At 45.2% G+C, this 12,452-nt stretch overlaps 1 protein-coding gene across 1 annotated transcript; it reads right to left on the reverse strand. All coding sequences in view use genetic code 11, as the record gives it.

The window, feature by feature from the left end:
- Positions 1–928: 928 nt before the first annotated feature.
- Positions 929–11,451, reverse strand: EGR_10501 (cell adhesion molecule; the record flags this gene model as incomplete). Its single annotated transcript, XM_024499750.1, has 5 exons — positions 929–1,008; positions 1,046–1,258; positions 1,997–2,253; positions 4,477–4,723; positions 11,364–11,451. 5 exons carry the CDS (start codon positions 11,449–11,451, stop codon positions 929–931), a joined length of 885 nt encoding a protein of 294 aa, XP_024345824.1.
- Positions 11,452–12,452: the final 1,001 nt, after the last annotated feature.

Consider the following 12,452-nt stretch of genomic DNA (forward strand, 5'->3'; position numbering starts at 1 on the left):
CACACATACACATACACACACACACACATACACACACACAAAAAAAACAAGCATAATTTTCTAGGGATGAAGAGATGTCTGGCCTAGAAGTATGGAGTAGTGTGAATAGTGAGAAAATCATTTAGGAATAACCAACCATTCGCTTACTGTAGCAATATAAGTCATTCCTTCTCACTAAACAATTTAAAAAAGCTCATTTTTATGAGATATATGAAAGGAGTGGAAGAGAGCAATAAATAGGTAGCCTTTGAAGCTGGCTCGCATTTGTCAGTGCATATGGGTGGGATCCATGTGCTTAGTAGATTTCACGATTTCCCCCACTCAGTTGGCGCAGCTGTGAAAGATTTGTTTCAACACCCCAATACGACAAAGTTGTTCTTACCACGCTAATGGACGCGTAGTCCCCCATTACTACCAAGAACAGTAGACCTTCGAGTAATTTATCGTCAGAACCAACTTTTGAGTTTGACTTGGTTCGTAGGGCAAACTGAACCAACCGACGCTCCGGGCGGTTGCGGACATGCAAGGCCAGTGTGTGGTTTGGAGAATTTCATCCCGCTTTAGCGCAAATTCATTATTGTATCGTATCACCTTCCTTCCTGATTTTTGAGTGGTCAGTCTCAACGTAACCACCGACTACCTTGGATGCTGTCGGGACGACTAGTGTTTGCCAAAACTGGGAGTACGTCAAGGGTGATGTATGGAGCAAAAAAAGTGCTGATGATGCCACTCACTTTATTGCATCACAACCCCTCATATGAGCTGTGCGCGTCGGCCATGACTTCTACCCTTTTCGCCTTGGTAAGCATGTTTCATAGCTAAATCAACACCGGGCTAAGAACAAATATGGAAAAAATTGCCTGATTTCGTTAAAGTACCTCTAGTTTTATGGGAAATTCAATACACCCTCTCAGAGGGGAGAACTCATTTATTCTTTCTGTTTACGAGTGCCCTTTTCAAAATTGAGGTCGCAAAAATCTGCCATTGCCCCCTCTAGAGTGTTAGTAACTAATAACTACAAAAGTAAACCGTAAAATATGGATACATTTTAGTTTTAACGCTGCCTGAAAGACAAATGACCTACTTGAGTGAGTAACAGTGGCAATTAGAGAATCATTGCGAAAGACCTCCCAATACTTGACTTTGAGAAATCGGTTGAATATCTCCTGCTCTGGCTGGCATCGAATCACCGCCTTTTGGCCCGGTTTCACAGGAAATGTGTGATACTTTATCCGCAAATTTTCGTCTGGCACGGGAACTAGACGAAAAGAAAAAAGGACACTACTGAGGTGTCAGAAGAACATCAAATCAAAGCTGAAGGAACAAATATTCGGAAGCATTTCCTGCGTTCTGAAACGATAAGTAACACCACTTTGATCCTTCGAAGAAACTATACTACTAACCCCAGTAGTGGCGGATATGCCGTCGGCTGTAACAGGCACCCTCAATTGAGACAGCAGAGAGAAGTGGTAGTGTGTGCACACAACCTGGGATGACAGAGGACGTTCGCTGTGAGCAAAAAACTTGAAGCACAACATGGTACGGTGATGAAACGTTTGACCGTTCAGCGCCCATCGGCAGCAGTGGTCCCAGCCAGGTCTGATCCTGGACGCCTAACCGACCCATAACCCACCGTGGCATTGCACAATAGATGAAATTGTGGTAGGAGGTGTGGAGAACAGAATCATTCACGGGTATGAATATTTGTAAGACCGAAAAGTTCGCTCACAACTTCCTCTTTACACTATCATAATGCTGCACTGAGCTAAAAGAGCACTTTGGCAAAGAAAGCTGGGATTTTCTGGATCATAAAACCACGTAACAAAGCCCCAGTCCTTAAAAGACCCCTTTGAAGGTCAGTATTTCAATTTTGATAATCAGGTAAAGGAGGATACCCCAAAGCGGTTCAATCGCATTGAAAAATTTTCCTGTGTCGAAGAAGAGTTTGCGGCGCGAGTATCTCAGTCACCTAATTTACAGAATCAGTAGCACTCACCCTGATGAATAACCATTTTTCGGGACCGTGTCCGTCCTAAGCTATTTTCAGCCTCGCAAAAGAACACCATCCTAAGGGTCGATGAGCGTGGGGTTGCAGTGAAATTCAACCAACCATCATCGATCACGTATTGGTTGGGATACATCACCGGTGGTGCCATAGCACCAATCGGCACCAGATCCCGCGACTTTGGATCGTAGAGATGATAGTCATCCGCAGCAGCACCTCTTAATTGGCTGTCCATCGACTGGGCGTCGCTAGAATGAAAAAAAATGTCGAAAAAAAAGAAATACGCGTGCAGGTGCGTCCCCTCTCTACTAAATCTTTGTGAGTAGGTGTTGGTTCCCGGCCACAAGGGATGACAGGGGGTTAAATGGTAGGAGCAGTAAATACCGGCTTTTTTAGAAAATACAACAACATACATACATACTTCTCAACGTCCCTTCATCTGTACACAGGAGAAAGGACAAAGACGAAAGTTGGGAGAGGCCACTGTAGCACGTGGTGTAGTGGATGTTTTGATGGGGTGTGGTTAGAACGTCATGGGGAGGCAGGACAAGAAACGGGTTGGAAATAGAAAATTCAATTAAGATTTCAATCCCTCAAGCCAATCACCTATCAAAACACTGCCAAACTAGAGTTTGTCATGCTTTGGAGGCAGCATTTACCCCACCTCTGTAGACCCTACTGGTTTCGTGAACCTGATGGCTGTGCCTGCAGTCGGTTAGACATCCAGAACAAACTCTTCCATCCGCCCACAGACAACTATCTTTAGAATAACTTGGGTTCTCGGCGCGCATATACACCCCTTCACGAGAGAGAAATGTCCCTGCTCGCGTACACTTTTCGCAACCAGAATAACAACTCCAGCTCCCAGGACTTCAAAGCCAAATAAGTAAAAATGCCTCATCTATATAACCAACCTCAGAACAGCACCGGTGGTCCATTCAACGATCATAAAAACCAAACATTTTTATTTACTACCAGCTGTAAAGGAGGTATGCTGCTGCTGGTAGCAGTGGTGGTCTGTCGCAACTCCGAGTGGTCGTAACACCACAGTCGCCATTGCAATAAAGCCCGTTTATGCTAGGAAAGTGGTAGTGCCAGAATACCCGACTGCGCGTCTGCACGAAGATCCGCGAAGGTGACAATGAAGTTCTGATGGTAGTCAACTTACATCTAACAATGCCAGTTACAGACTCGTGTAGGCTTAAACGACTTCAGAGGACTCATATGATAGGCCAGACACAGCGTTTTTACCCTAGAGAAAAGCATCAACCCCTCCCATAGATCCTTCAAAGAGGATTTGCGTCGAAATGTATTGCCCGTTTACCGCAGGCACTTCAGTCTCTACAAGTAGTGCTTCCACTCTGCAACACAGCCAATGGTTAGCAGCCTCCCATCCCTTCTGTGCGTTTTTCAGGACCACTCGATTACTCACAGCATAAAACCGATTGAAAGTGGGTTGAATTTCGGAAGCTACCACAATTTTGGGTTTCGCACTAATGTCAATAGGATATGGAACCGTGGAAACAGGTGAATGGGTGTTAAGCATTGAGAATGCAGAACCTTATTTATCACAAAAAGCCGAAGATAGTCCAGGTGAATAACAAAGAAGCAGTCTTCGAAACAGCAAGTAGGCTAAAAACGAAATAAAAGCAGAACATCCTCCAATCGGTAACATGGACTGACAAGTATATACCGTAGAAACCCCCGGAGTGGGCCTCCACCATTAAACTGCAGTCACTTTGTTTCGATAGGAAACCATCTCGTGACAGACAGGGCGATTTTCAAACCAAGAGGTATGCTCGTTTCAAGTACAGCTCCTTCCTGTCTTCCATAACAGTCCCAAACAATGGTATGGAGCCACCTCCGAGCTTACACGGCAGATAATGCCCTTGGACAGCATGCAACCCCCCCCTCCCCCCCACCCTCATACTCGACGACAATCACCAAGCTAAACTTGGTGAAAAACCCATGCAAACGGAACCTTCACGTGGAATTGACCTCCCTAACCTTAGAACTGATCCCACTTTTATTGACACTCTTTAAGTCAGTCAAAAATCAACGATAATGGATCATTCAAATGGCATAAATCAGTAAAAATGCCAGAAAAGTCGAAATTGGAAAAAAAACCCTCAAAATAAAAAGAAGCACAAAAGAAAACGCGGAATAAAAGCCTTAAGTAAGAAATCAACAATCGCCTAGACACAGCCAGCGAACCACGAATTTATTGATACTGACTGACATTCAGCTAGATGTCTAAAAGGTAGACAGGTTGCTTGTTGAACACCTGTCTGACAAAATGCTTCAAATGCGTCGATAGGCATCATCTGCAGAAAAGCTATAGCTTCGTAGTTACTGAATGTGGTACCATGAGCCTACTATTGGATGAATGATGGAAAAGGGGATGGATTATTGAATGGATGGATGGAACCGAGACGGACAGATAAATTGAGTTGGCAGAGAGCTGCACTCACCGAGCATACGCAGAGAACCCCAGTTCCAGTAGTTCCGAGTCATTGTTGACATTCCCGTTGAAGTTGGTGGCCACCAGCCATTTGACGGAAGGTCGTGGGTTACCTGTCGCCTGACAGCGAACCTGTGCACCGGTGTGATCAAAGAAACGCAGTAATGGAGGCAGATCTGGCGTTATTCGGGGTGGAGAGAGATGGGAAAAATCAACGGGAGCGGAGAGAGTTCGTTTCCGACGATCCAAGGAGATTTCTAGACGTGAAAAAAGACGCACATTCAAGACGAACATAGGCTATTATTAGTCTGAAATGTGTGCAGAATTTAGGTCTCCAGTAAGCTGCCGAGATGTGTAGTCCTTCAGCAAAGCTGGCATAACTCTACCAGGCGATTGGATGTGAAATATCGGCTAGTGGAAGCAGATGCCTTTGCCAAAGACCGCTTTCCCCGAGTTAGTGAGACATTTAGACGCGGAAGAGAATGACTTGAGGTAGGTATTTAGTCTTAGGCGCGGCCAGATGACTCATATGGAAGTAGCAGTTACTCAGAGGTCGTCTTCAACGATTCAGTAGAACGCCTAGACGTGGATGGGGTAAAAGCCTAAAGACAACAGCCTATCTTCCTTGGAAGTTGAGGTCAAATAGTAAAGTGGAAATAGAAGCTATCAAAAGGAGCATTCTTTTATCAAAGTCGACAAGTATTATTCTTGAAGGCCTATCAAGATGTCGAGACATAGAAAAGACAGTTGAAGGAGTCTGTGAAAGGTCCAGGCAATCTTTATGAAGCAGTTGATGTAGATTGCCTTCTGAAACTCGTGATAGACGACAATCTAAAGCAAACCATGACTAAACCTTAGTCTAAGAGGCGTCTAGACGTTCAAGATAGAAGGAGAGTGTATCGATACGGGCATTGTGCTATCAAACATCCATAATTTGACTAAGATTCGTTTGCGCAAATGAGACGCGTATTTTCTGCCGGAACTGACAAGCCGTTCTCAGAGAAACTATGGGACATGGAGACCTGGAACAGAAGACAATTCGAGACAGCCTTACAGTGGCCTAACATGCGTTTGTACACTGAGTAAACAAAAACAATCGTCCAAGACAATTTTTGTCGAACTTGACAGGTGTTTTGACAACTCAGACAGATGTTTAGATTTTAAATAAACATAGATTACACACCACCAACGATCTGCAATTCCACTGCAAAAACCCATTCATAAAACCAAATTGACAGACGAGTTTGACGTGATACAGGTAAGTATTCAAGGTAGACGACGATGGTCTAACTCCAACCTACCATACATCCAAACGTTCAATGTGGAACCGATCATTATTTCATCAAAATTGACCGACATCGTAGTTGGTAATACGGCCGGATGCAAAACGGAGTCCACTTTGAGAGTATACTACACCTTCGTCAGTCTGAGTTGCGTCTAGGGGTTCTGCTAGGAAGATCCCTTCCACTAAGCTCTTATCTCTTTGTCGGTGTGACTAGACATCTGGACCCAAAACAGACCAGAGCTCCAAACACTGGCTTATTGTCAGCCTTAGATGCATCCGGATACTCAAGGTAGAATTTCCAGACGTTCCAGACGTCGAACGAACGATAACTCACAGCAACTACACACTTCTAGTAAAAGATGCGTCTGGAGGATTTAGACTGAATTTGAAGTTAGTGGAATCCATATTCTGTTGTTGCGGCTAATGAATATCAGCTCTGATATCCAAACCTGATAAGACTGACCATTTTCTTTAGGTAACCAGCCAATTTTCGTGCTGTAAGCCGCCTTGACATTTAGTGGAAAGTATGACTATTTATCTAGGCGTCTAGATGACATCCTAAGAGTCATTTACCCAGAATCGGTATCTAGAAGCTCCATGCAGAGAAGACATAGAACCTCTTATTTCGACAATTTTGGCGGACGCAGCTTTAAACGAACACATTTAAAACACCCTAAGAATCGTTAGAGGGTCACCTAATCGGATACTAAGTTGCGAGAGAGGGGGAGATAGAATTCAGCGATGAAGTTCAGAGGTAGTAGTAAACAATGTACCTGCGTAATAAAAATGTACCTAGATATCGGAAGTGATACAAAACCTTTTAACGGTTTATCGCGACGAGTCTATTACAGGCATGGGACTACGGCACTGAGAGGGGACAATGAAACGAACACTTTTAAGGGTGAATACCTACACCCAGTGCAAATGTTAAAAAGCCCAAATTTGCCACCCTCCAGCAGGCGCCTTCCCTCCTCTTTGACATTATTCACCCGCCAGTTCCACAGCCATCTTCATCCTGAGATGACAACTCGGACACGACTGTTTCCGACAATGATTGAGTTTTGTTGCGAATTGACAAATGAAATGGGATGAATGCTTTGTTCGGACGTGGCTGGCTAGCAAATGAAACGCACAAGACAGCGCATTGTGTTAGTTAGCTATCCGAGAGCGAGAATTTCCTCGCCACTCGCAGTTTTTAACCTGCCTAATGAGCTAACCGCGCACCACGCGGGAGGTAGATCTGAACTGAAGCCAAGACGGTGGTGGGGAACGCGGGTGAACTGGAAACAGCCCAACAACAATTAATGAGGGTTCAATATCTACAAATTGAACAGACAACATCTCCTGCACAATACTGGACTAAAGCGTGCGGCAGTACCACACGCAGTAGTAGTGGCCACGTGATCCCAAGGCATTAATAACAGGCTGTGCCTATGTCTTGGGCCATTCTAAACACCAGGTGATGATGAAGTTTCTCATGAAAGGAGGCCTAAAACCCACGGAAATCTAGAAAAGGCTTCAAACACACCACGAACCAGGGAGATGTTTGAATGGTCTAAATGTCTAAAGCCGGCCAAGCGTGCATTTTTACATCGGTGGTGATCCTAGCTTTGGTGGTTGCCAGATTACACCAGCTAACACCAGCCGTAAAGTCGGATAAGGGAAACCTTGCCTTGGTAAGGACGAACTCAATCATCGGTGAATCCATTTAAAGATCCAAAAGGTACCAAGTCACCTTTCAGTCCCAATGGCGAAGTGAAGTAGGAAGCACTAAAATTGTTTGGCTGTGCCGACAACTCCTTCTGTCCCGAGGCCGTCTTCCAGGTAACAGTTAACCTCTGAAGGGTAGGTGTGTGGATGCGGCAGATGACTGTGAAGGAAGACTGGTGAATTTTTCCCCTTGAAATCTGGTCCTTTTTTAAAAGAGACCCAAGATTCAGGACTCGCCCATCGTACACTTACACTGTCCCAGGCGCAGGTTTTCGATACAAAAAAGCGGCTAACCAGTCAAGGCAGTGGAGATCCAAGCCTAGCTCCCAGGGCTAGCAAAAACAAAAAGCTGACCGCGTCAACCGGCCATTCACCCCAGGCCTTTTGGCACGACATTCAGAGGCTAATTTGCATGTGAAGCGACGCAATCGCGACCAAGGCCAGACAAAGGACACTGTCGCCTAAATGTCGCCGCTATTGGGGGACGGGATAAAGTAAAAAAGCCGGTTGCTCTCTAGGGGGCAGAAGAATTAAAAAGAGGGTGACATGACACGATGACGAATTAATAGCTCAACAGCATTAATCTAGGAAATTGGAGATAAAAGGCCCAACGAAATGAAAATGGGTGGCCAGGCAAGAATGTGGCTAGCCGGTGAACCGAACACGGAGCACAGAACAATACGCCGGTGAGTGACTAGTAAGAGCTTCCCTACTGGGAAATGCAAAAGGGACTAGATTAGTGAATAATGCGGATTTGAAAGCAGATACCTTAAATTTCAAGTGACTAACTAGCAGCTCCAGGGTTTGGCACGGTCAGTATCGCATCCACAACCGACTCAAAGATAACTCTACGGGAAAAAACCCCATCCCCGTGGCGACGGGATGAAGTTGTAGCCTCAGCAAGCAGGCACGCACCTCAATCCATGAAAAAGCTGTTGTTCCATCCCATTTGGTACAATCACTGCTCATTATGATGTAGGTGCACGCATTTCTCGGAGTCACTTTCATTCATAATGTGGCTCTTGTCAGAAAACCAATTATTTCGAAACATCAACAAACCAACCGACGAATAAACCGTTTGGCAAGGCAAGTGCGGCTGGGGAATGAAGGCCCAGCACAACAGACAACACTAGGCTGGTAGATGATGGAAGTGAGAAGTTACATCGATCACATGAACGAGTTAGGTAACACCCGTGATATGAAACCAAGGCAGGAGCGGATAGTCCGGATGAGTTGAAACCAGGTCCAATGAAAGGAAGCGACAGATACATTCACCCATTCACAGCAAACTACGCAGAAAACATTGATGCGGTCACCGACTCCTCGAAAATTCTAGGGAGGAATGAAAGCAATTCATCCAATCTTCACGGGAACAATTACATTTCCAATCAGAAGAAAAATCCACCGAGTAGTCGACTACTGACCAAAAAAAAATCATTAAACCACCGTTTCATCTTCTATCACAGGTTTTTGAGTCCTTTTACAAACCTAGAAGACCAAACTGAACGGATAAGGGCCAAAAAATCATGACCTATCTGCAGTTGCCCAAATTTCAAGAGCCAGCAGACAAACTTGCCATGAAGGCACCAATTCTTTTAGCATTCATAGATAAATGCCTTATCGGGGCGACCGAAACCATGGGATTAAAGGGGTTCACTTCTGGTTGCTAGGTCCTTCTTCCAGCCCGGCATTTAGGGGGGAACAATCAACAAAACACGGTCATAGAGGCAGCATTGATTTGCAGACAGTGCGGAGTGCTGAGTCATGCGACCAGGCTCCCCCTGTGTAGGTCCGATTACTCATCGCTGTGGCTACTGACGTCTCTACGATGGCTGGTTAGACGGATAAAACCCCGTCCTCTCGATCATTTCTCAAAGGGCAGAAGCGGAAACGAATCTGAAGTGGCCCACTAACCAATTACTTTGTGGGCTTCAAGGTCACAGGTTGAGGAAAAAAATTCTGCCACCACTCCAGGAGAGGTTAATCAAGGGGGGAGTAGAATCAGTGGGAATGTGGCGATTTGAAAATGGAAATTGAGAGTTAAATATGGAAGGCCAGTTCTTTGAGAAAACAAACATGAAAGTCAATGAGAGCCGGGGTCATTTCTTTCTGACAGAGAGTAAGTCAATGCGAAAGGGATAATTAGGAAGGAGTCAGCAAAGTTGTAAGTCCTTTCCACGATTGGTACTTAAATTGGAAGGGAGGTTTTGGAAAAAGATGGTACTGAGTGCTTTTAGTCGATCACCATGCTCCAAATGGTTAGCGGGAAAATCGAGAGTCGAAAGTCGAGATCGCTAGGGCTCATGAAAGTGGGGACGAAACAGGATAAAAGGCCGTCCTAACAAAAAAACGTAGATTGTGCCGGAAATGGTTGGTATGTATTGATGGGAAACGCGATATGGGGCATGTGATTAACGAGGGGGACGGAAAGCTGCAGGAGTCAACTAGTTGACGAATCTAAATGCAAACTCCAACGAGGAATGCCACTTTGATGCTGAAAGCGGAAATTGTGGGGAAAGTCTGAAAGTTGTCTCGTGATCGCTAATACCGATAAAAGTGGGTGTAGGGGAAGCATACCAAGGAGCGAGATTAGGTAGTGGGTGGTATTTTGATAGAAAATCGATGCAAAACAGATACTTACAGGCGAGAAGGAAAAGTGGAGCAAAAGAAGTCACAGTGGTCAGATAGTACAGGCTAGAGGCATCACATTGGTATTAAGGTTTGCGTTTTGGAAAGAAGGATGGACCACCACAGGCCAGGTGTTTGGTTGTCTCACCATTACACTGTCGAAGCGGTCAGGCAAGAAATAAACGTATGCGATTGTCCGCAGGCCAAGGACAGTCTACGCCTAGTTTATTTGTTCACATTCACCTAACGCGTTGGCGACAACGCTCGACGCGAGTACACACATTCCAAAATGGATAAGGAACAGGTCACATGTGTGACACTGGCAGGGATCGCGTTAACAATAATTTACGAAACTGACGACCCCCACCACTGTGAGAGGAACGAACCGATGAAAAATGATCTAAGGTAAGGATAAAAAGCTACGCTTCGTGCTCGGCGGAAAAAGTAAAGTAGAAAAACAACTTCACTGTCCAATGATATTGAGTTGCAGCAATGTAAAATTAATAGTTCCGGTAAGAAATGCTACTTTTGGTAGAGAAAAAATAGGTAGGGAACTGGAGACTAGGATACAACCTTAACCATCAATTCGCTGCGGAGACTATACGAGTATATAGACTGGGAAGAAAGTAAGCTTTATAAAGTCCTTCTTTCCCCACTATCAGTTAAAAACAGTCCACCCACAAAAGATCATATTTGGGAACAATATACCCATCATTTTTTGTAAGGACACTTTCTGAACCAGCACTTTCTGAACTACTCCAGCACAGCAGGTGGATGAAGAAGCGTTTTAACAGCAGTCAACCGTAACCCCACTTCTTTTTCTGAAGAAAATTCAAAGGAACTACTCCCGAGAATGGGCGAGAACTAGTTGGAGCACAAAAAAGAACAGGTAATACTTTGCCGGAGTACTGGGAACTACATTACATCGTTTCTACGAAAAATAACAAATTATTCCCACCAAGCAGAACTACTCCAACCAATGAGATCCAGTGCCGATGTCAGGTCAAAAAATCGGCTATACAGGTGCTACAGCGTGGAGAAAATAAACAAGATCTAGCGCTATGCATCCAAATATATCTTCAAAATTCATTAGGCAAGTACGTTCAAGGTTATCCTCAAGTGGTACAAGGAGAAACTCGACGCAAAATGAGCGAGCGAGAGTTCAGTCTTACCACTTGTTTCGGCATGAAACAGTCTCAACGAAGTTTGACGATGCAGGGAATAATTCCACGACTGGACTGGGGGATAATTCCAGATTGAAATGCCCAAAGCACCATGGCAGTGGATGGTAACGGTGAGTAGGAGGTGGAGGAGGGGGAGAAAGAGGAAGGAGAGAGGATAGATCCACAATCGATGCAGCATTGCACTACCGCGACTATTTACATTTCACCTTTAAGACCTCGGTAACATCTCGGGCGGAGAGAGGGATTTCTGTGTTTCCGTGTTTGTCTCTAAGGCAACAATCACCAGGTTGTAGAGGTTCACATTAAGTATAGCCGGCTGGAGGGCTTGCTAGCTAGGTGGGTAGATGACTGCCAGCTTGCCTCCTATGCCTGGTCCTGCGTACGCAACGCCGCGCGTCGACTGCAAGTGCGTGCGTGCTACCCTCGACACGATCGATACGTCTTGGACTGGATGCACGTTTGGTGCGCGTGCGTACGTACTCTCAACCGGCCCGTACACTTGTGCAATCGCGCTGACGAATACAAGCGTGCAGTGTGCACACGTGCTTCCTTCCAATCGGCCAATTAGGGCGCGAATGAAAGAGCTGTGTTGATTGGCTGTGAAGCCTGCGCGGGCTGTATGAAACGGTGCGGCTGGTCGGTATTAATCTACATTATTTGCCCCAAAACTGGGAAATTTCTTGTTAATAACCCTTGCATTTAAAAATAGTAATTTACAAAAAAAAATAAAAGGATTGCGGGGTTCAACAAAAGTTGTTCGTTGTGTCCATGTTCCTTAAGCATGTGATCTGTTTGAGATGACTATTTAGCAGAGCAGGCAATCCCCACCACGATTTTCAAAACGTTATTGAAGTGATATTTGCTCATCTCGAGTTTACAACTTCCCTATGATAGTAGCAGCAGGGTGAAAGGACTCGTCCGTAGGATGGTGGTATTGGAAGCCCTCTCTTAATGGCCAGCCAAACCTATTGCGAAGACCTCAACACGATCAAATCAAGATGGGAGGCAGAGAAACGACGTAACCACGACAGCTTTTAGGCCACCCACTGTCCAGGGTGTTCCTGAGTTTGCAATAAGCCAAAGAGTCTTAATGAAACACCCACGCATGGGAAAATCACCTCTCAATTAAGGGCTTGACAACCGTCCCAGGAACCTCAATGTTGACTGCCTCTTCGGTAA

The sequence above is a fragment of the Echinococcus granulosus genome (assembly GCF_000524195.1).
Source record: "Echinococcus granulosus chromosome Unknown EG_S00227, whole genome shotgun sequence".
NCBI lineage: Eukaryota > Metazoa > Platyhelminthes > Cestoda > Cyclophyllidea > Taeniidae > Echinococcus > Echinococcus granulosus.